Genomic DNA, 24,448 nt, shown 5'->3' on the forward strand with positions numbered 1-24,448 from the left:
TCCAATCCTTTGTACAACCTTCTATTTCCTTGGATTCTGTGGTTGCTTCACTGAGGCTCTGAGCTTAACTCCAAACTCAATGACTATTCTTTCTCAGTCTCCTTTCCTGACTGTTTTTTTTCTAAGATCCTTTATACTTATAGCTAACTTAAAATGAGGAATATATGATACAGATATAGTTCAAAAGTCAAAAAATACATTGTTCTACATGGAGAAGTTCATATCTCAGACTGTATCGACCCTGAGTTAACATCTCTTTATTCAGATTACTATCCAGTTGTCCCAGCACCATTTATGGAAAGTCTATTTGTACCCCCTCTGCTGATTTGATGGCTACCTTGAACTAGAATTTGGGGTTCTCCTTCATGCACTTTCTCCATAGGTGTGCTTATTTATCCAATACCTACCTTCTCACTTGACTGTAAGTGACATGAGGGTAAGCACTGTGTCTATTTATATTGCCTATATTCTCAGAGCTTAGAACAGTGCGTGGTACATAGGAGGTGCTCATTATATGTTTGTTGTATTTAGAATGTTTATGCAGTCCTAGGAAAAGGTTTCCCTTTTTCCCACAAATGTGTTTAAAGATAATTAAGTACTTTAATATAATAGTAAATATTTAACAGAACATGAAAATAAAGAAATCATGGTAGACAATATACAATATTATGTGCCTCATTTGAGGTCCATACAGTTTCCCTTAAGCAAAGTGTGAACATATTTTAACCAAAAGCATTTGATTCAGTCTGGATGTTAATAGGAGTCAACAAATATTGAAATGTTAATGTCTTAGAATACTTCCAAGTGTTATTATGCACAAATAAGATAAAATCAATTTTTATATACAGTAGATACCGGGGCTTTGAAGATGAAATATTCATTTCATTCTTTTATCCATTTCTAAGTAACCTTGGAGGCCCCAAAATATCTAACCTGTTGTAATTTTTCTGGGTAGCATGATTTTGTAATAGAATCAAATCACCTAGCTCAGCCTAGTCCACCAGGCTCCCACATCTGCTTCTCAGTACAGTTTTACTGTTCTCTCACTCATGTTTGACTTCATTTGATCCTCACAACAATCATACTAAGTGGGGCATTCTCTCCTCTTTATAGATAAAATCAAATATAACTATACATTATGAGTGGCAAAGAATTGGGAGATTTGTAAAAATCTCAGAATATATTCTTTGTAAATGTCAATAATCTACTGTATTTAAAAAGTACAGAATTCCATTGTAGAATTATTAATACATTCAAACAACTTTATTTCATCCTTCATTGGCAAAACAGCAACACGAACAGAAAAATAGCATGCAACTTCAATAATTAGGCAAATATTGAATATATCTCAAAAACCAGACATCTAAGAGTTAGTAAATAGCTAACTGAACATTAAATAGTAACAACCTATTTTAAAACAATTTTAATGGTAAAAAATAAAAATAAAACCCCAAGATCCCTCTCCTCTATTTAGCAACTGATACTCTATTTCCCTATTCCTTATTATCCAGCTAACTATTATATGGATGTATATACATATGTACATGTGGCATTTTTCCTTTTTTTAAAGGCACTGAATTTAAAGTTCTTAATTCTAGGCAAAGCAAACTCTTTAAGAATAAAAGGTTCTGTGATACACACCTTACCATACTGTTCAAAAGAAAAGAACACATTACTGGAAGGTAAAAGATGTAGACTTAATCCAACTGCTAACATGCATTCATTATGTTATTATACCAAATGAATTTGTACAGGTCATACAGCTTCTCTGGTTATGTGATAAACTTGCAAACTAAGGGAAATTTGCAATTACATCCTTAATGTCCACTCAGAATTTAAATAATCTAATATCCTATTGTTCTATGATCTGTCTCTAAGCAGACTGCTCTTTATGACTATCTAAATTAAAGTTGTCACTATTAGCTGATTACATTTGCCAGAATAAACACTAGCAATAAAAGAGTATCTTAATTTTAATATCTATGGCAGACTTTTTTAAAAAAACAAATAAAAATTGAATGAACTGAAAGAAACCTACAAAACAACTTTCTAATAGATGAGAATATAATTTCATATTGCTGTTATATACATAACAGAATTTCAGCTGAACACCTTAAGTTCATTTGATTCTGTAAAATAGACTAAATCAATAAACCTAATTTCTCTTGGAAATTGTATAGATTTTGCAGCAAATGTTAAACTGCCATATCCAATAGTCTGAAAAATACATATTATTATTAAACAGTATAAATCTGCCAGGCGCCTTAAAAAGAGCTGATAAAGTCAACTCCATTTGACCTTATGATGCTGCATAGAGTTCTTGGAATGCAAGCGTTTAATTCCACTGGCACGTGCAGTCTATAGGTTCCTGGAGAGTGTGCAGGACTTCCGTGCCATTGCCTGAGCAGTAGAGTGGGACCGTCAAGTTGCGCACCCCGTTCTCACGGCAACACTTACAGAATCTTAGATGGCTCTCAATATTGATGTTATATATGGTAGCTGATGGGCATTTTCCATCGCAAGATGCAACATTTATCTGTAAGGAGAGACAATGAGAAAAATGTCTTAAAACTTTTTAAAACAGTGATATTGATTCCGCTAAGGTAGAGTCCCTTGGACAGCAAGGAGATCCAACCAGTCCATCCTAAAGGAAATCAGTTCTGAATAGTCATTGGAAGGACTAATGCTGAAGCTGAAACTCCAATACTTTGGCCACCTGAAGTGAAGCACTGACTCATTTGAAAAGGCCCTGATGCTCGGAAAGATTGAAGGCGGGAGGAGAAGGGGATGACAGAAGATGAGATGGTTGGATGGGATCACCAACTCAATGGACATGAGTTTGAGTAAGCTTCAGGAGTTGGTGATGGACAGGGAGGCCTCCCATGCTGCAGTCCATGGGGTCACAAAGAGTTGGACATGACTGAGCAACTGAACTGAACTGAAGGTAGCATATTGATTGTCCAAGTTTTTTGGCAATTTGACATAACTCAAAGTATGAAATGTGCACACATAACTAGACAGATCTATGGAATGTATTGATCACAATCTAATGATTCTATTTAAGTTGTATTATATCACAACTAAGTAGGCTACAGAGTCATATAGGTCTTATAAAAGTGGGCAAACTTAGACATAAAACTATTTTTGCTAATTAAAATTGCATACTTAAGACAATATATGGTCAAGTATATTTAGATTAAAATTTCCATCTCTCTGCATTGAAATTATCATTCAGAACTGTTGATTATTTCTGCCAAGAATAAATTCACACTTCTTCACAAACAGAATATTTCACTATTAGAATGTAGGGATAATCTCAAAGTTAAATATTTTAAGTGCTGGCATTTTGTTTGCTTACCAGTGCTGACACACATATACTTCTGGAAAGACATCAACCCTTTACATAACAAATTATATTTATCCACTTACAGAGCTTTGACTTATACAGTCCTGCTTCCTTATAACTGACTTGATAATCACCTTCTGGCATATTCTTTCTTCTCGTTTACCTGATAAAACATAGAATGTATTTATTCATCCAAAGGTTCATGTCAAATTGTTTCTTAATTAATTAAACATATGAATATATTTATAATTGAAAACATATTGATATGAAATGTATTTCTATAATGAGATAGTTGAAATTTTATTATTATGTAGTCTATGGTCAATATTTATTTTCAATTTCTAAATAGATTTTCTCACATATTTTCTAGCCTTATATTTATCTTTTTACCTTATTGTCTTACAATAATTATTATGATCATAAATCAAACATATTCTACACATGGAGTAATGCTAACATCAATCTGTGTGTGCGGTGTATATTTTAATATTTTATATATTAAAAAATCAACCATGTTATATATAGGTAAATATACATGTACATAATTAAGGCATACATACATATATACATCTCTTTTAAAACATAAATTGATAGATTTAAGATCACTTTGTCTCAATGGATATTAATGTAAAATTATGCATAAATGTAACTGAATTGTTACCAACCATGTTGAAATGTTTGGATGACTCATACTTGATTTTATGGCTCTGAAATGATGTCACAATTTCTAATGAAAATGCCTTATATTAAGTAATATATTATTATGCCTCTATGTGCATGATGAATTATCACTTGATAATATACCCAATAATATATATTTAATGCTGTATGATAGTGGATGTAATCCCTGAATCAGGATGCAAAACAACCAAGGTTCTTATCTCACCCTGTTATTATTAAGAATTTGCTTTGTCACTTTAGGAAAGCCATTAAACCATTCTGCTGAGTTTCCTTATTTGCAAAAGACTGGAGTTAGAGCTCAAATCTTCAAGTGAGTTTAGTCACAAAATCTTTATTTAAAATAAATGCTTGTATGAAATCCATGAAGTATATAAAAGTTAAGCTATTCTGTTTGAAGTATAGATGGGTAGCAAGATTGCCTGAAATTAAGCTGTTCTTGCCATCCATGGCCTTCAGTTGCTGTATTCAAAGGTTATGTCTGTTCTCTTCCTACTTGACTTCTCAGCAACATTTGTGTCAATCCATCAGTCTTTCCTCCTGGATACACTTTCTGCACTTGGCTCCAAGAGCACACTCTGGTTTTCCCCCAGTCTCTTTATGTCTCCTCATCAGTCTCCTATTTTTGCATGTTCATGCTGTTCATGGGGTTCTCAAGGCAAGAATGCTAAAGTGGTTTGCCAGTCCCTTCTCCAGTGAACCATGTTTTTTCAGAACTCTCCACCATGACCTGTTCATCTTGGGTGGCCCTACATAGCATGGTTCATAGTTGCATTGAGTTAGACAAGGCTGTGGTCCATGTGATCAGTTAGTTAGTTTTCTATGACTGTGATTTTTCATTCTGTATACCCTCTGATGGATGAGGATAAGAGGCTTGTGGAAGCTTCCTGATGGGAGGGACTGGCTGTGGGGAAAACTGGGTCTTGCTCTGGTGGGCAAGGCTATGCTCAATAAATCTTTAATCCAATTTTCTGCTGATGGGGTAATGCAGCTAATGGTGATTTCTTTCAAAAGCACTTATGCCAGCATGCTGCTGCTCTAAGACTGTTGTAGTCAGTACCCTTGACCCCACGGCAGGCCACTGTCAACCCACACCTCTGCTGGAGACTCCCAGGCACTCATAGGCAAGTCTGGCTCAGTCTCTCATGAGGACACTGGTCCTTCATCTTGGGTCCTGGTGTGCACAAGGGTTTGTTTGTGCCCTCCAAGAGTCTGTTTCCCTGGAGGTTCTCAATCCTTTTGCCAGATCCCCAGGTTGGGAAATCTGTTGTAGGCCCTACAACTTTTGAAACAGTGTGAGAACTTTTTTGGTGTAATTGTTCTCCAGTTTATGGGTCGTCTGCTCAGCAGCTCTATAGTGGTGCTAATGGCAACCATCTCCAAGAGGACTTTTGCCACACGCAGTGTCTCCCAGGTCTGTTGAAGCCAGAGCCCCTGTCCCTGCAGCAGCTCATTGCTGAGCTGTGTCTCTGCAGGAGACACTCAAACACTCAAAGGCAGGTTTAGCTCAGTCTCTTGTGGGGATCACTGCTTCTTTCCCTCGGTCCTGGTGCACACAAGGAACTTCCTAAATGACCAATGCAAAGAATAGAGGAAAACAACAGAATGGGAAAGACTAGAGATCTCTTCAAGAAAATCAGAGATATCAAGGGAGCAGAGGGATACTTCATGCAAAGACGGGCACAATAAAGTACACAAATGATATGGACCTAACAGAAGCAGAAGATATTAAGAAGAGGTGGCAAGAAGAGCTATACAAAAAAGATCTTCACGACCCAGTCAATCATGATGGTGTTATCACTCACCTAGAGCCAGACATCCTGGAATGTGAAGTCAAGTGGGCCTTAGGAAGCATCACTACAAACAAAGCTAGTGGAGGTGATAGAGTTCCTGTTGAGCTATTTCAAATCCAGAAAGATGATGCTGTGAAAGTGCTGCACTCAATATGTTAGCAAATCTGGAAAACTCAGCAGTGGCCACAGGACTGGGACAGGTCAGTTTTCATTCCAGTCCAAAAGAAGGGCAATGCCAAAGAATGTTCAAACTACTGCACAATTGCACCCATTTCACATGCTAGCAAAGTTTTCCATGCCAGGCTTCAAGAGTATGTGAACTGAGAACTTCCAGATGTACAAGCTGGATTTAGAAAAGGCAGAGTAACCAGAGATCAAATTGCCAACATCCACTGGATCATATAAAAAACAAGAGAATTCCAGAAAAACATATACTTCTGCTTCATTGATTATGCTAAAGCTTTTGACTGTGTGGATCACAAAAACTGTGGAAAAATCTTCAAGAGATGAGAGTACCAGACTACCTTACCTGCCTGCTTCAAAACCTGTATGCTGGTCAAGAAGCACCAGCTAGACACAGATATGGAACAATGGATGGTTCCAATTGGGAAAGGAGTACGTCAAGGCTGTATATTGATTGTCACCCTGTTTATTTAACTTACATCTAGAATACATCATGTGAAACGCCAGGCTAGATGAAATACAGACTGAAATCCAGATTGCTGGGAGAAATATCAATAACCTCAGATATGCAGATGACACCACCCTTATGGCAGAAAGGAAAGAGGAATGGAAAGAGCCTTGTGATGAAGGTGAAAGAGGAGAGTGAAAAAGCTGTCCTAAAACTCAACATTCAGAAACCTAAGATCATGGCATCTGGTCCCATCACTTCATGGCAAACAGGTGGGGAAATAAGGGAAACAGTGACAGACTTTATTGTCTTATGCTCCAAAATTACTGCAGATGGTGACTACAGCCATGAAATTAAAAGATGCTTGCTTCTTGGAAGAAAAGCTATGACAAACTTAGACAGCATATTAAAAAGCAGAGACATTACTTTGCTGACAAATGTCAGTCTAGTCAAAGCTATGGTTTTTCCAGTAGTCATGTATGGATGTGAGAGTTGGACCATAAACAAGGCCGAGCAGCAAAGAATTGATGCTTTTAAACTGTGGTGTTAGAGAAAACTCCTGAGAGTCCCTTGGACTGCAAGAAGATCAAACCAGTCCCTCTTAAAGGAAATCAGTCCTGAATATTCATTGGAAGGACTGATGCTGTAGCTGAAGCTCCATAACTTTGGCCACCTAATGGGAAGAGCTGCCTCATTATAAAAGACCCTGATGCTAGGAAAGATTGAAGGCAGGAGGAGAAGGGGATGGCAGAGGATGAGATGTATGTGGGATGGCATCACTGACTCAACAGACATGAGTTTGAGCAAGCTCCAGGAGATGGTGAAGGACGGGGAAGCCTGGCATGCTGCAGTTCATGGGATTTCAAAGGGTCCAACATGAATGAGCTTCTGAACAACAACAGTCTCTTATACTTGGTCGTTCTCATTCCTGGACCTCCCAACTACAGCATGGCCTGAGGCTCAGTGCTGGCGACAGAGGGCAAGCTGTTTCGTGTCTTACGATGCTTTCACACATTGGTTACTTCATTAACAGTTTTATTGTCATACGAGTTTTAAAAGAAAGACTAGTCAAGAAAGAAACCTCTTTAACACGACCTATAAGTCCTTATCCTCTTCTATCACTCTAACCCCTATGCTACGACTGCACCTGGCCACTTCCTCCACTTTGAACACCCTTCACTCCTCCCGGCTGGCTCCCAAGGACATTCAGTCCCTACTCAATGGACACCTCATCAAAGAGGCATTCTCTAATCACCCACTTAAATGAACAACCCAATGCCCCTCCCTCTCCATCCCTTGTATTCTGCACTGTTGTTCTTTATGCCATGCGTCAGTACCTGACGTAATGGTGTATATTTACCAGTTATTGTTTCCGCCCCTTCTTGATAACATGCACTAAGCAGGCAGAGGTTGTTTCATCCTCTATCACAGTCCCAGTACCTAAAAGAGTGTCTGCTACATGAGAGGCGCTCAACAAAAATTTGTTTATGTTCATCCATTCAATAAATGAAACTGGGACATCCTAGTTGACTGAATTTGTTTGTGCCAAGAACCATTTTCTATTCATTCCTCAGTGTCATTATAATTGTAACACATGTTGTTTAGCATAATACCTATGATAATAGCCAACAGCCGCAGTCTTTCTGATAAAGCCTGGTCACCCAAGAGCAAAGACTACAGACAGGGGTTCTCTACTGCCAAAGCAGAAACTACTTCACAGGTTCTTACACATCAGATTAGAGAAAACGAGGCAGCTTGTTACGATTCTGCAACTTCAAGGAGCTGGGCCAAACTGAACAATCCTGATGCCAGGCACTGGATAGACTTAAGTCTATCACTGATTATGAGTGTAATCCACTCTTCTGAGCCTTCATTTCCTCAACTGAAAGGGAAATCATACCTATTTCCCCACACACTTCCCAGAACTGTGGTGAAGACTGGTTGCAGTGTTATCTGCAATGGGTTTAATAGACTGTTGGTGTGTGGCTGACAATCAATAGTAGTAATATGGTCAGTCAAACAGATAGTCCCTTGTCTTCCCTCAGATAACATAAATATACTCACTTCTCTAATAATAAAACATGGGGTTATAGAATTCTTGTGACTAAGAATCCAGTGCTCCACAATGGCATCATTAACCTGAATCATGTTGAAGTCTTTTTCCCAAAAACTTCTCTAAACAATATTAAAATTACTGTTTATGCCAACTTTTCTAACACTTCTATTTTTAACTTGACATAAACTCACAAGTAGTTGAAAAATAAATTCATAAGCATACAAATAAAAATTGCACAAATACCGCTGTATTCTATTTCATCTTTAACATGACCTTTAATGTCCTTATCCTCTTTTATCACTTTTATCCCTGTGCTATGACTGCGCTTTGCCATTTCCTCTACTTTGAACACTCTTCAAAGGGTGCTATAAAGCACTATGAAATAAGCCATATAATTCAAATAAATATAAATTTATGTATAAGTTTATTTATATTTATGGGATATCTTATATACATATTATTTAAATATAACTCACTAAATTGGTATTTCTCAAATGTATTAATTATATAGAACCATAGATTTGTTCAAATAGGTTTGGAAAATATCATACTCTCTATGTCCTTATTGGAGTCTCATAACAATTTTGTGTAGTTTAAAGCACATTTGGCCATAGAGTACTTTTTAAACTTAAACCCTACTGAAATTCTGTGCAATACCTTTGGAGAACTGCAGCAAGAAAGACACTTCTAATATTTAAATTAAATTTAGATTAAAATTCACCTACATTAAAAACTGTATTTATGTTCCAGAAGATAAAGACTAAATTACAAAATAATCAACCACTTGCCATAAAAACATTTAAATAATATACATTAAAAAATACATTTCCCTCATTGCAACCTAAGAAGTGAATCTTATGAGAAAAATCATAGTCATGAACAATTAAAACTAATCAAATTAATATATATAATTTGTCCTCACTTACAGATCCTGCAACAGCCTTCATTATAAAGCTTCACAATCCCTTCATTCTAGGATGAGAGAGGAACAGTGTTAAAACTCAATGTTTGTTCATTTCCTCCTAGATTAGAAATAAAAAACTAACTTTTAAATATATTTACTAAGTATCACAAAGACTTTTATAGAAAAAAGATTGAAACAACTATATCTAATAACAATTTTTATTTTTAAAATTAGGAGCAGATATTTTAAATTTTTTAATTGTTATTTCTTCATAAGTACTATGAAAAAGAGTGCAAAAAGATTAACTTAATTAAAAGAACACATTTAAAATAAAACAAAAGATTTTCTTACCAAGTTGAGAGGTACTCTAAACAGAGATCAGTGTGTTTTTTAGACTCCTTGAAATAAACTACTTTTCAAGACTAGACTGAGTTCCTGAATAGAACTGAATGTTAAAATGATATCTCTTTTTCTTTAATATTTTATGATTTTAAACAAATCTTCTACTTCTGAATGTCTCTTGCCAAAGGCTAAAGCCATTAAGAAAATTTCATTGATTATCTTTTGGAATTCTTACCATAATTGCCTGATTGCTTTTAGTAACTCGCTAATTATAATTCAAATAAAAGAATAATTTATTCTATAAAAATGGATTTGTGAAATAAGATGATGCCTAAGATTCTTTAAAGAGCTAAAATTCTATTACCTTGGTACATACAGTATCTTGTTATTCAGCCAGCTAGCTAACCATCATCACTAAAAGGGCACATGTTGAAAAAAGTCAGTGAAATCATGCTATTTCTTTACACTGAAAGAAAAATATTGCCTCACACAACAGAGTAAAGTTTACTTTTCATTAGGGATTATTATTTCCTAAATAATTAAGGCTACAAAGAATCTTTTAAAAAAACTATGTGACTTTCAAAAATCTACTGTCCCAGCAGGCTCTTCTCTGAAAGAATAAGGAATTGGAAGAGCAAAACTGAACGATCGGCTGTGCTCTGGCATAAGCTGAGCTTCACAGTGGTCCATACTCAGAGAAACTCTGGCCTCCCTTAGGCCAGCTTGCATCAAAAAGCAAATGACATCAAAAGTCTGCTGTGGGTTTAAGAAAGAGAAACTTGACCAAGTTCAGATCAATTAGTTTATTAATCCATATTGAAAGAGAGGCTAAGTCAGCTAATCAAAAGATTTTTAAATAATCCTTTGGTCTGCATATTAAAAACCCAGAGATAGTATCATGTCCATTCAGGGAGAGTCAAAATTATTTGGAGTGCCATATACAACTCAAACTGCCAAAGAGGAAATATAATCAAACGTTTATGTATATATGAAAATAAACATCTACCAAAATAAATAAAGCATGTATGTATGACCTTGGAAAACATATTAATGTGCATTTTAAAAATTATAGTTAATGCTAAATTTTCTTGGCTATAACAAGGTACAAACCATTTTGCATTCAGTCTCATTAAAAGGGGGACAGACCATACTGTAGTTAAGAATCATTGCCCCTTCATCAGTCTTAACGCATTCAAATGTTGTACAATTATAGTGCCAGGTGCTCCCCTCCTAAAAATAAAAGAGAAAGATTCTGTTTGCTTCTTAAAATCTGCCATATTTCATAAGTAGAATGTTTCCTATCTTACTGAATCAAAAGTCAAGTCAAGATTTAGAGAGCTTCTTGTGACATAAAATGTCTGTCTAGAACTGTACCTAAACTTATCTAAAATGATTAAAAATACATGTATGTGGCAGGTGGGTGGGTGTGTTTGATTTCATACTAGAACTGAGATGTCAATGTGGAACAAAACAATAGAGAGGGAAGAAGCAACTCAGCATCTTTTTCTACTACAAAATTAATTATCTAATTTGGCCAAGTGTCAAAGGTCTTGCTCTAAAATTCCCTCACTAATTATAAAACAACAAATCATATTAGTTAGTATGACTCCTCACTTGAGGCTTGTTTGTTTTTTCTTCTACTCCCTAATCAACAAAAAATTTAAAAATCTTTGGATGATAGTGATTATTCACCCATAGTTCTAGTTTTCTATACCTTCTGGTTATTTTAAAATGTATCCCTATTCTTTAACAAATTTTTAAGATAGTAACTGTTTATTTCACTCCTGATTTCAGAATTCCTATTTACAAATAAAATCAGCTGAAACTAAGTATAATATAACTATTAGGCTGTAATTTTTAATCTATATATTTTTATAATCTGAATTTTAAAATGTTAATCAATCTCTGACTTGAAGATTCTTTGTGGACCAGCAAAAATTCTGACAAGCTTCCTTTTCTGTAGATACTATTTTAATTCATAAATGTCTTCAGGTCCTTACGAACCTCAACTGGAAAAGATCTACAAGTCCAGGTCTAAAATAAGATAATATGTTCAAAATCAAATATTAATTCTAATATTCAATTCAAATAGTATGTTCTAATTTATCTGGAATCAAAAATTAGTTGTTCCATAGGAATTAGATTTCTAGATAAATAAAACTTGTCTTTGAAAGAGCTAAGAGTTGTTATAACAATCTTGATGAATATTTACCTATATTGCTTGTGTTCACAATAAATATTCTAAACATAATTTAATATTTTATTTAAATATCAGGGTTATCACTGTGAATACTGATTATACACCAATAGTTCCTGGCTTATTGACATCTATAGAGTTCATGTTGCTCTTTACTAAAATCCCCACATTACTATATATTTTCAAGTAACTTCTGATTCATTTTCTCTCACTGACACCTGTCTCCTCATCATTTTTATAAGCTTGCTTTTTCAAGACTCCCTCTTTAAAAAATATAATATGAAGCAGAAATATTGCTATGATTAAACAGATAAATAATATCAACATTATTTAAATCAATAACACTATTTTCACATAATTATAAAACAAATGGACAACAAGCATATGTTATATTGTTATAAAATAAGATAATTGTTAACACAGGATTGGAGAAACCTGTTTTTCTTTTGGATATATAGTTAATTCCATGTAATTAAGAATACCATAAATAAGACCTCCATATAATTAAACTATTAATGGAAAAAACTTAAGAATAGCAATAATAAATTGGAACTATCCTCACGTAATGCAAATTATAATCAGAATTTGTGACCCTCCCATATCTGATGACATCACTAATAACTGTACTAAAATTACATGGTTCCCTTCTTCTGTTCTAAAAAAGGGAAAGAGTAGGTCAGTCTGCAAACCTCCATAGAGTTATTATGAGATAATGGAAGAATTCTGAATAATTATTATATTGTGGAAAGATGTGATACAGCATTCATTACTCTTGAAATCTTTTAAAATTTTTCAAATATCTTAAATCTTTTCTTATATTTACCTACTGAAATCTTCAATACCTAAAATAAAAAGTACTAACATCTTGAGTTTCAGAGTTTTGTTAAAATGCTTCATTTCAAATGAGTGAATAACACTCTTTTCCTTTGTTCTAATGATTGGAAATCAACATTTCTCGAAGCCCATTCCTAACATCTGGGGGAAATGTAAGGATCTCTGATAAAATAAGTTTGAGAAACCAGTTAAATATGCTCCTTCGCAAAAGGACTCATGGACTTTAAACTGTTAACTATGTCTTGCGTCTAAGTGTGTCTTGCAAGTGTGCTCTACGTGGGTGTGCTTCTTGTATGTGGAATACTGTGTGTGAGAGAGAGAGATTTTTCAAATTTATGTGAACACCTTATTCAGAAAATAGCACAGAGAGCTACCCTCCAGAGAAATACATTTTAGGAACGAAGTAATTCATACCTCATATATAACTGTTGTTCCATTTTCCATTTGAAATTTGCAGGATATATTTTTGCAGGTACCACAACAATCATAATCACTTGGAGGAGGAGTATATACCTGGTGCTGTGCATAGTAATAATCGTTTGAATTAGCCAACAAGAGTACTGATATTTTCATTGAATTAGTTCTGAAAGTGCTTCCCATTATAACATAGGCTCTCAGAGGGAGGGTCAAGAGGAAGAGGACATATGCGGACTATGGTTGATTCATGCTGATGTATGACAGAAACCAACACAACATTGTAAAGTGATTATCCTCCAGTTAAAAATAAATTTTAAAAATTATGCTCTCTTAGAATATCTGTAAACATTTCTAAGGTTGAATTTGAGGCACATCAAATAACTTTATACAGCTGTATTAGAGGTGAAGTAGTTGTTAACCTTTACATCTCGCAGACAAGATTCATCAAGCAGATGTAAAAAGCTCAAGTCAAACAAGCTGTATAGAAAATAAGACTTCTGAAATTCAAGGTTATACACAGGAAAAGGATACTGTATTATATAGATACATTACAAATTAATAGATTATTAAAGCACTATTCAAGTGTATATTTTTAAATTATAGAGTATTTACTTGTTCAAATTCTACAGCTGCCATTTTAAGATTAATGAACTTGTACCAGAATGACTTGGAAAAAATACTTACAATATCACATTCTTTTGAACAATTCACCATTGTAAAGTTCAAAGTGTGGAAGCCTGTATGGTTATCTTTTTCTTCGAGACACTCTACCATGTAACAAAAATCCCCTTCCAAATATCTTATCATAGATTGGCCAGGATTCAATACTGATATTTCTTGAAATACACACACATCATCCTTTTCTAAGAAAAGATGAAAAAGTCAACAAAAAGTACAATATTCAGGTTTTCTATTAATCAATCAATAGAACTTTAATTTAAGACTATGTTTTTATTGTGATGTGCCATTTTTTAAAAACCAATAAAGATCTTTAACTTTATATATTGTTAATAGCTCAAGAGTTCACTTAATAATGAGTGTGACATTTATTCCTTAACATACAGTAAGAAATTATATAGAAACTCAACTACTATTTACTGTTTGAACTTTCTCTGAAAGCTATAATATATAGCAGATTCTAGAATTAACTTAAAGTAATCATCAAGCTACTTGCTGTTCCCTCTTCTGGAAACATAACATGGCAATTTGGGGGAATGGATACAAATGAAGGCAAAAATATGAATCGATAACAGAAGGCCTCTTCATGAAGGTATTGTGCAACATTTCATGTTTGGCATTTTGAAAGAAAATTTTTCAATTTTACTGTGCTGCAAAATATATAATTATATAAGTCATCCTTTACGATGAAGGTAGCTGATACAATGTGCTATCACATCTTTGAAAGTGGCTTTAGGTAGGCTGCAATAACACTTTGTGCCTTGCCAATGCTGGATTTAATTCTTCTCTCATATAAAAATACCAGAGTTTCAAGATATTGAACAACTGTTTATTTTCTATTAACCTACTTAATATGAAGATTTGTTATTTCATAGAAAAATCAACCTTATGCCATACAGTGTTAACATCAATAATTATAAAAGAGTGAACAAAAATCTCTCACTTGTAGATGTTATCTATTTTTAAGTTAAATTATATACACAAAAAAGAACATTGGCATCAACTTTAAATTCTGTGAAGCCTTGGAAAAAGAATCATTTTTATGTCTTGTTATGAAGTTTCTGAGCAACTTCACTTATGAAGTTTCTCAGAACATTTAGGAATATTACACAAGAGAAAATTAAAAAATAAAAAGTACAGTTTTTATACTCAAAAACTGGCAAATGGCTTAAAATGTATAATATATCTCAAAAATAATTTTTTAATTTTTAAAAACTAAAATTATTTTAATTTTTAATTTTAATAATGAATAACATATACCAATAATATGATTATCATTTAAAAGTTTCAAAGACATAGTTACCACAGAGATACTGTACACATCCACAGTCACTCTGAAAGTTGTAGTCTATTGCAGTAAATTCTCCCTATTAGAAAGATATTATTATTATATGACTTACCAACATAGTTTATTGTATTACCATTGAAAAAAATACACAATAACATCTAATAAGTATCCTACCCCACAAGCACATAGCAACTTCATAGTAAATATTTGATAGGAAACAAGCTTTGGTTAACCCAGCAGTCATTTAATTAGTAGCCTAAGGAAAAAAACTCACAATAAGCAACATGATCATAGATCACACAGTCTGTCTAAACTTTAATTTCCTTATCTATTAAATGAGTGAAGATGGATAAGATGATCTTTATGGATTGTCCTAACTTTAAAATTATACTGTTTGACTCCGAGCTTCTAGTGGGCAATTCAAGATAAAGAGAATGCTTGCTAATCCTAGAAACTTCTCTTGAGGAGAATGTTCTTGATCTGCTCTACAGAGGTGGTCCAGAACTCTGATGTATGCACAGAGCAACGCTGCTATAGCATATAAAACAAGAGCAGAAGAGTGAACGATTAATAACACAGGCTCAGGAACAATACCGCCCTTCTGCCAATCTTGCTCTGCTACTTACTAGCTGTGTGATCTAGGGCAGGTTACTTAACCAGTCTCCTCCTCACCTTCCTCATTTAAAAAATGGCGATAATAATACTGTCTGCCTCTTAGAACTGTTGAAAGAAACAAATGGATCAATATATATAAGGGCTTCAAATAAGCTGATGTGCAGAAAGTGCTATAATCTTTCTCTCTCTCTCTGCTCTGCTCTCTGCTCAGTTATGTGTGACTCTTTGCAACCCCATGGACTAGAGCCTGCCAGGCTCCTCTGTCCATGACATTTTCCAGGCAAGATACTAAGTAAATTGCTGTCACAAGCAACACTTAAACTTTTCTTTACTAGGAAAATTGTATTGGTTCTTCTCAAGTAGGACTCAGGCCTAAAGTTTCACGAATGTATTTAAACATCAACTTTTCCCGGGTATCTTTAATTTTCATATGACAGTAAAAACACTAATTTGATTATCAACACAAAAAAAATTCAGATAAATTCATAGTAATATATAAAAGGCACTTCCTCCATAATTATTAATATTCTACTTTTTATAGTGCTTTATGGGTTGCAAAGTAATTTCATAAACATTAACACATTTGATGTTTTATGACTTTTAGCCATTATACAATTCCAATGGGACTGGAAATAAAATATTAGAAATATACAGTTTAAAATAGTAATAAATCAAGCTCTCTCACTGCATAAACTTTTCCAGAAGATTAGATAAGGAAGTAGGCTCTCACTAACTCTTTGAAGTCACTTACCTGTTTTTCAATAGTTAGAGCACAATGCCCAGAGTGTCCTCTTAAGCTTAGGCTTAAATCTTCTTATCTTCCTTCCTAACTTGTTTCCTCTGAGATCTTAGTCACGGATTTGGTTACACTTTTATTCTCATAAGTACCCAATGTCAATCAGAGGAAATAGCTCCTTCATTGTTCTACCAATACTTAATATTAATCAAGTATGATAGTATTTTGTTTTTATTCTCAAGCAAGCATCCCTCTCCTTTACAGTTAGTAGGAAAATCACCTCAAGATGTTTCCACTTTTTAGGTATTATGAACAGTGCTGCTATGAACATTGAAGCTTTGTGGCAACGTATGTTTTCATTTCTTATGGATATATACCTACGAGTGGAATTGCTGAGTCATATGGTGGCTAGATATTTAATCTTTTGAGTAATTACCAGGCTGTCATCCAAAGCAGCTAGTTTTGCATTCCCACAGCAGAGCATGAGGGTTCCAATTTCTCCACATCCTTGCCAACATGTATTAATATCTGGCATTTCAGTGAGTGTGAAGTGATCTCTCACTGTAGTTCTGATTTGCGTTTGAAAAAGTGAAAGGGTTAGTCACTCAGTCGTGTCTGACTCTTTCAACTCCATGGACTGAGCTGCAAGCCTCCTCTGTCCATGGTATTCTCCAGGCAAGAATACTAAACTGGGTCGCCATCCCCTTCTCCAAGGGATCTTTCTGATTCAGGGATCAAATTCGGTCCACATTACAGGCAGATTCTTTACCATCTGAGTTACTAACTAATAGCTAATAATGTTAAGGAACTCTTCAAGTGCTATTGTCCACTGCATATTTTATTTGGACAAATGTCTGGTTATATCCATAAAATGGAATATTATTTAAGAGTAAAAAAGGAAATGAAGTACTGATACATGCTACAACACAGATGAATCTTGACAACCTTATGCTAAGTGAAAGGAATCACGAAAGACCACGTCTTATATGATTTCATTTACATGAAATATTAAGAATAAGAAAATCTATAGAGATAGAGAGTATAATGTGATTTCCTAAGTCAAGGGACTTTTGAGGGACACAAGTAACTCCTAAGAGGTACAGAGTTTCTTGGGGCAGAGGATCAATTTTCTAAATTGATTGTACTGATGCTTGCACAATCTGTAAGCAAAATAAAAACCATTTAATTTCACACTCTAAATGGCTGAATTGTATGGTATGTGAATTATATTTCAATAAAGCTGTTACTAAAAAAGAAATATATTATTAAAAATTTTTTTCAGTGTCTTAGACAATGTACTTAAAAAAAGAAAAAAACACTGTGGACTGTAGCCTGCCAGGCTCCTTTGTCCATGGCATTCTCCAGGCAAGAATACTGGAGTGGGTTGTCATTTCCTTCTCCAGGGGATCTTCCCGACCCAGGAATTGAACTGGAGTCTCCTGCATTGCAGGCAGATTCTTTATTGACTGAGCTATGAGGGAAGCCCAAACATGTCTTCTTTGATAGATAAGGCCAAAAATATATTATCTTTCTCAAGTCTTAGAGGCATATCATAGAGGTAAATATTTAAAGAAAAAAAAGGACTTGCTAAGTGTCACATCCAATGGTTATCCATACAGTAAGTGTCCATCTAAAATAGTTAAATAAGTGATAACAGAGTTATAATTATTGTTTCTATAAGTTACATTTTTGTAATTCCTAGAAGATTTGCATGTTCATAGATAACTCCTAAGAAGGTACAGACAGCTAGTTACCTATTTACACCTCCTCCTCCTCTGAAACAAATGCATTGTTAGTACATTTTCTTAAAGAATCACTGGGAACACTTTGAATATTGAGATAATATATTTTCAAAATTGTGCTTCATTTTAGACCAGTGAACTTATGTAGATATAAGACTGGTAGATTCAGTCACCAGTGGAAAAAATAACATTGTGTGATCACTTACCAAGAACCAGACATTCTGGAATGTGACGTTAAATGGGCCTTAGGAAGCATCACTACGAACAAAGCTACTGGAGGTGATGGAATTCCAGTTGAGCTATTTCAAATCCTGAAAGATGATGCTGTGAAAGTGCTGCACTCAATATGCCAGCAAATTTGGAAAACTCAGCAGTGGCCACAGGACTGGAAAAGGTCAGTTTTCATTCCAATCCCAAAGAAAGGCAATGCCACAGAGTGCTCAAACTACTGCACAACTGCACTCTTCTCACATGCTAGCAAAGTGATGCTCAAAATTCTCCAAGCCAGGCTTCAACAGTACATGAACCATGAACTTCCAGATATTCAAGCTGGATTTAGAAAAGGCAGAGGAACTAGAGATCAAATTGCCAACATCCGTTGGATCATCGAAAAAGCAAGGGAGTTCCAGAAAAACATCTACTTTTCCTTTATTGACTATGCCAAAGCCTTTGACTGTGTGGATCACAACAAACTGGAAAATTTTTAAAGAGATGGGAATACCAGACCACCTTACTTGTCTCCTGAGAAATCTGTATGTAGGTCAAGAAGCAACAGTTAGAACTGGACATGGAACAACAGACGGGTTCCAAATAGGAAAAGGAGTACGTCAAGACTGTATATTGTCACTTTGCTTATTTAACTTATATGCAGAGTACATCATGAAAAACACTGGGCTGGATGAAGCACAAGCTGGAATCAAGATTGCTAGGAGAAATATCAATTACCTCAGGTACACTGATGATACCACACTTACGGCAGAAAGTGAAGAAGAACTAAACAGCCTCTTGATGAAAGTGAAAGAGGAGAGTGAAAAAGTTGGCTTAAAACTCAACATTCAGAAAACTAAGATCATGACATCTGGTCCCATCACTTCATGGGAAATAGATGGGGAAAGAAGGAAAAGAGTGTCAGACTTTATTTTTGGTCTCCAAAAGCACTGCAGATGGTGATTGCAGCCATGAAATGAAAAGATGCTTGCACCTTGGAAGGAAAGCTATGACCAACCTAGACAGCATATTAAGAAGCAGAGACATTACTTTGCCAACAAAGGTCCATCTAGTCAAAGCTATGGTTTTTCCAGTAATCATGTATGGATGTGAGAGTTGGACTGTGAAGAAAGCTGAATGCCGAAGAATTGATGCTTTTGAACTGTGGTGCTGGAGAAGACTCTTGAGAGTCCCTTGGACTGCAAGGAGATCCAACCAGTCCATCCTAAAGGAAATCAATCCTGAGTATTCATTAGAAGGACTGATGCTGAAGCTGAAACCCCAATACTTTGGCCACCTGATGCAAAGAACTGATTCAATGGAAAAGACCCTGATCCTGGGAAAGATTGAAGGTGCGAGGAGAAGGGGAAAATAGATGATGAAATTGTTGGATGGCATCGTTGACTCAACGGACATGAGTTTGAGTAAGCTCTGGGAGTTGGTAATGGACAGAGAAGCCTGGCGTGCTGTAGTCCATGGGGTGGCAAAGAGTCGGACACAACTGAGCGATTGAACTGAACTGAACTTCCTATCTCTAGCAAAATATAAAATGTTGACTGCTCCTTATATCAAAGCAGATCTTTTAATTTACTTAATTACAACTTAAAGAGATTAATTCCATTTACTCTGAGAAGAAATCAGAAATTAAAGAAATAAAGGAAGAAAAAATTGATTTATATTATATTAAAATTTAGTCAAAATATGTGCTCTTACCACTTCACAAGTTGGCATAACAAGATTTTCACAGCTACATTCTAAAAGGCAAAAATCAACATGTTTATATTGATCATAATATACTAATACAATGTAATAAGAATTTAAAATATAAATATTAGTTACCACAATGCCATGTTGGACAACATTGACCAGATACATTTTCTTTCACAAGATTCATATCTTCTGCACAGTTGAATAGAGGCATAGGACAAAGATTTGGCTCACACACTAAATTAAAAAAATAATACGGGTAAAGATTAACTTCATTTAAATGCTAGTTTTCACTAGCTATCATTCACTGCCATTACTGATGTAGTGGGATCTCCCCAGAGCTGCCCACCCACCACCCAATTTCAATGTGTCGCTAAGGACAGAACAAAGGACTCACAAGCAGATACAATACTAGTACAGCTAGGACATGCTCCTTTGGTCAAGAGCCCTGAGAAATGGCAAGGGGGCAAGAAGAGAAAGGAATGAAAAGGGTATGGAATCACTTGGAAATCTGGAAAGTCTAGGATGAGGAGAAACGTCATAGCTAATCTATTTTGGGGAGGTAACAAAATTGTCCAAGAAGCACACTATATTTAATATGCTAGAAATCAACTAAGGTCTGATATGACCGTGCGACTAACATGCACTGGCCTGAGGCTTCCCTGGTGATCCCGTGGTTAAGAATCTGCCTGACAATGCAGGGGACATGGGTTTGATGCCTGGTCTGAGAAGATCGCATATGCCCTTGGGCAACTAAGCTTGAGCGTCAACTACTGAGCCCACACGCGAGAGCCCATGGGCCACAATGAATGTGGCCTACAGCCCATGCTCTGTAACAGAAGCCACCCCAATGGGAAGTCTGAGCACTGCAGTGCAGAGCGGCCCTTGCTCGCCACCACTGGAGAAAGCCCGCAGGCAGCACTGAAGACCAAGTGCCTCCAAGACTAAACAAATCAAATAATTAAAAAGTAGCTTTAAAAAATTTTTTAAAGAGGTGCTGGACTTCTTAAATGCCAAACATATCTCAATATTTGTAATTAATTAAAATATACTTACCACAGTTATATTGAGGACAACAGAAGTGTGTAGTATTAAGATCCACAGTGAGAAATTCTCCGTCAGTACACAGTGGAACAGGTTCAGTGCAAGGTTTGCACACTAAAGATGAAACAAAAGGCCAAGTCATGGTTGAGCTAAAAATAAACTAGTTATAAGTTCAAATTACTGTACACATATAAAATCAAAATGAAATACATTATATAAAACAAAACAGGAAACAAGGAAAACAAACGTTTTAAAAACAGATCTGCTTATTTGGTCATAAAAACAATACTATCTGAATGTATTATTTTATACTTTCCCAAGCACAGTGATATAAAAGAACCATCTTACCAGAAGTATAGGACATTGAGATTTCAGGAATAATTTGTTCTTACTGATGGATCTCAATCAGTGGTATTGATTGATACTATCAACTGATGGTATCTCAATGGATCAAAATACCATTGATTTACTTAAGTTTTCTTAATTCACTACTCTTGATTGCTCCAATTTATGGATGAACAATATAGTAGGCACATGTTCTTCTGAACTCTTAGTATCCTTCTTCCAACTTTGATAATAGATCAGATCAGATCAGATCAGTCCCTCAGTCATGTCCGACTCTTTGCGACGCCATGAATCGCAGCACACCAGGCCTCCCTGTCCATCACCAACTCCCAGAGTTCACTCAGACTCACGTCCATCAAGTCAGTGATGCCATCCAGCCATCTCATCCTCTGTCGTCCCCTTCTCCTCCTGCCCCCAATCCCTCCCAGCATCAGAGACTTTTCCAATGAGTCAACTCTTCGCATGAGGTGGCCAAAGTACTGGAGTTTCAGCTTTAGTATCATTCCTTCCAAAGAAATCCCAGGGCTGATGTCCTTCAGAATGGACTGGTTGGAACTCCTTGCAGTCCAAGGGACTCTCAAGAGTCTTCTCCAACACCACAGTTCAAAAGCATCAATTCTTCAGCGCTCAGCCTTCTTCACAGTCCAACTCTCACATCCATACATGACCACAGGAAAAACCATAGCCTTGACTAGACGAACCTTTGTTGGCAAAGTAATGTCTCTGCTTTTGAATATGCTATCTAGGTTGGTCATAGCCTTCCTTCCAAGGAGTAAGCGTCTTTTCATTTCATGGCTGCAGTCACCATCTGTAGTGATTTTGGAGCCCAGAAAAATGAAGTCTGACACTGTTTCCACTGTTTCCCCATCTATTTCCCATGAAGTGATGGGACCAGATGCCATGATCTTCGTTTTCTGAATGTGGAGCTTTAAGCCAACTTTTTCACTCTCCACTTTCACTTTCATCAAGAGGCCTTTGAGTTCCTCTTCATTTTCTGCCATAAGGGTGGTGTCATCTGCATATCTGAGGTTATTGATATTTCTTCCAGCAATCTTGATTCCAGATTGTGTTTCTTCCAGTCCAGTGTTTCTCATGATGTACTCTGCATATAAGTTAAATAAACAGGGTGACAATATACAGCCTTGACGAACTCCTTTTCCTATTTAGAACCAGTCTGTTGTTCCATGTCGAGTTCTAACTGTTGCTTCCTGACCTGCATACAAATTTCTCAAGAGGCAGATCAGGTGGTCTGGTATTGCCATCTCTTTCAGAATTTTCCACAGTTTATTGTGATTCACACAGTCAAAGGCTTTGGCATAGTCAATAAAGCAGAAATAGATGTTTTTCTGGAATTCTCTTGCTTTTTCTATGATCCAGCGGATGTTGGCAATTTGATCTCTGGTTCCTCTGCTTTTTCTAAAACCAGCTTGAACATCAGGAAGTTCACGGTTCACATATTGCTGAAGCCTGGCTTGGAGAATTTTGAGCATTACTTTACTAGCGTGTGAGATGAGTACAATTGTGCGGTAGTTTGAGCATTCTTTAGCATTGCCTTTCTTTGGGATTGGAATGAAAACTGACCTTTTCCAGTCCTGTGGCCACTGCTGAGTTTTCCAAATTTGCTGGCATATTGAGTGCAGCACTTTCACAGCATCATCTTTCAGGATTTGGAATAGCTCAACTGGAATTCCATCACCTCCACTAGCTTTGTTCGTAGTGGTGCTTTCCAAGGCCCACTTGACTTCACATTCCAGGATGTCTGGCTCTAGGTCAGTGATCACACCATCATGATTATCTGGGTCGTGAAGATCTTTTTTGTACAGTTCTTCTGTGTATTCTTGCCATCTCTTCTTATTATACTTTGATAATAACTCTCAATGAATTTGAGGAAATACCCCACCCACACAGTCTTAGAGTGACTCTTAGTAAAGGTGCTTCACTCTTATTGGTCTTTGTGTAGGAAAAAAACCCACTTTAGATAAGTCAGAATATCTTTCTATAGCCTTTGAGTCATAGAGGCACATCAAGACAGGAAATAAATGGATGTGGCTGACTCAATCATTAGTGACTGCCACCTAGAGAAGCTGGTTTCTCTCCTTCCCAGGGTTTGGCTGTTCTGCTTCATCTCAATCCTACAAAATCTTGATCCCCCAATTCTCCCAATAATTGGCTGTGTATAGGCTATGCAGAGGAGAAGGAAATGGCAACCCACTCCAGTACTCTTGCCTGGAAACTCCCATGGATGGAGGAGCCTGGTAGGTTGCAGTCCATGGGGTCGCTAAGAGTCGGACACGACTGAGCGACTTCACTTTCACTTTTCACTTTCATGCATTGGAGAAGGAAATGACAACCTACTCCAGTACTCTGGCCTGGAAAATCCTATGGATGGAGGAGCCTGGTAGGCTGCAGTCCATGGGGTAGCTAAGTGTCCGACATGACTGAGCAATTTCACTTTCACTTTTCACTTTCATACATTGGAGAAGGAAATAGCAACCCACTCCATTGTTCTTGCCTGGAGAATCCCAGGGACGGGGAAGCCTGGTGGGCTGCTGTCTATGGGGTCACACAGAGTCAGACACGACTAAAGAGACTTAACAGCAGCAGCAGCAGCAGGCTATGTAGAATTAATCAGTTGTTGCCATTGCAGTCAAAGAAACTTAAAATTACACAAAAAGAAGTGCTGTGATCTATATGGGTTTATCTGAAACCTACATTCATCACCAGTCTTTGATAATTCCCCAACGGAATGGAAAAGAGAGAACTGTTTATTTTTGAAAGTCCAGTTCATCAGACAGAATATACAGCACCAAATATAGTCATTTTCTAGACACCTTTCATTTCTTTTACGAGATCACTGTGCTTACACATCCCGTACATATCCTATACAG

The 24,448-nt window shown here is 36.1% G+C and overlaps 1 protein-coding gene across 1 annotated transcript in view; it reads right to left on the reverse strand.

The window, feature by feature from the left end:
• Window positions 1-514: 514 nt before the first annotated feature.
• The window catches only part of OTOGL (otogelin like), a 171,221-nt gene continuing 147,287 nt past the window's right edge, over window positions 515-24,448 (reverse strand). Inside the window, exons 47-56 of the mRNA XM_055587024.1 lie at window positions 21,228-21,329; window positions 20,304-20,408; window positions 20,178-20,218; window positions 15,180-15,243; window positions 13,883-14,061; window positions 13,196-13,300; window positions 10,861-10,980; window positions 9,431-9,476; window positions 3,430-3,509; window positions 515-2,536 (exon numbers count right to left, since the gene is read on the reverse strand). Coding sequence (XP_055442999.1) covers window positions 2,336-2,536; window positions 3,430-3,509; window positions 9,431-9,476; window positions 10,861-10,980; window positions 13,196-13,300; window positions 13,883-14,061; window positions 15,180-15,243; window positions 20,178-20,218; window positions 20,304-20,408; window positions 21,228-21,329 — 1,043 coding nt within the window. The 3' untranslated portion in view covers window positions 515-2,335. The remainder of the gene's footprint in view (window positions 2,537-3,429; window positions 3,510-9,430; window positions 9,477-10,860; window positions 10,981-13,195; window positions 13,301-13,882; window positions 14,062-15,179; window positions 15,244-20,177; window positions 20,219-20,303; window positions 20,409-21,227; window positions 21,330-24,448) is intronic.

The sequence above is a fragment of the Bubalus kerabau genome, chromosome 1 (assembly GCF_029407905.1).
Source record: "Bubalus kerabau isolate K-KA32 ecotype Philippines breed swamp buffalo chromosome 1, PCC_UOA_SB_1v2, whole genome shotgun sequence".
Classification (NCBI taxonomy): domain Eukaryota; kingdom Metazoa; phylum Chordata; class Mammalia; order Artiodactyla; family Bovidae; genus Bubalus; species Bubalus kerabau.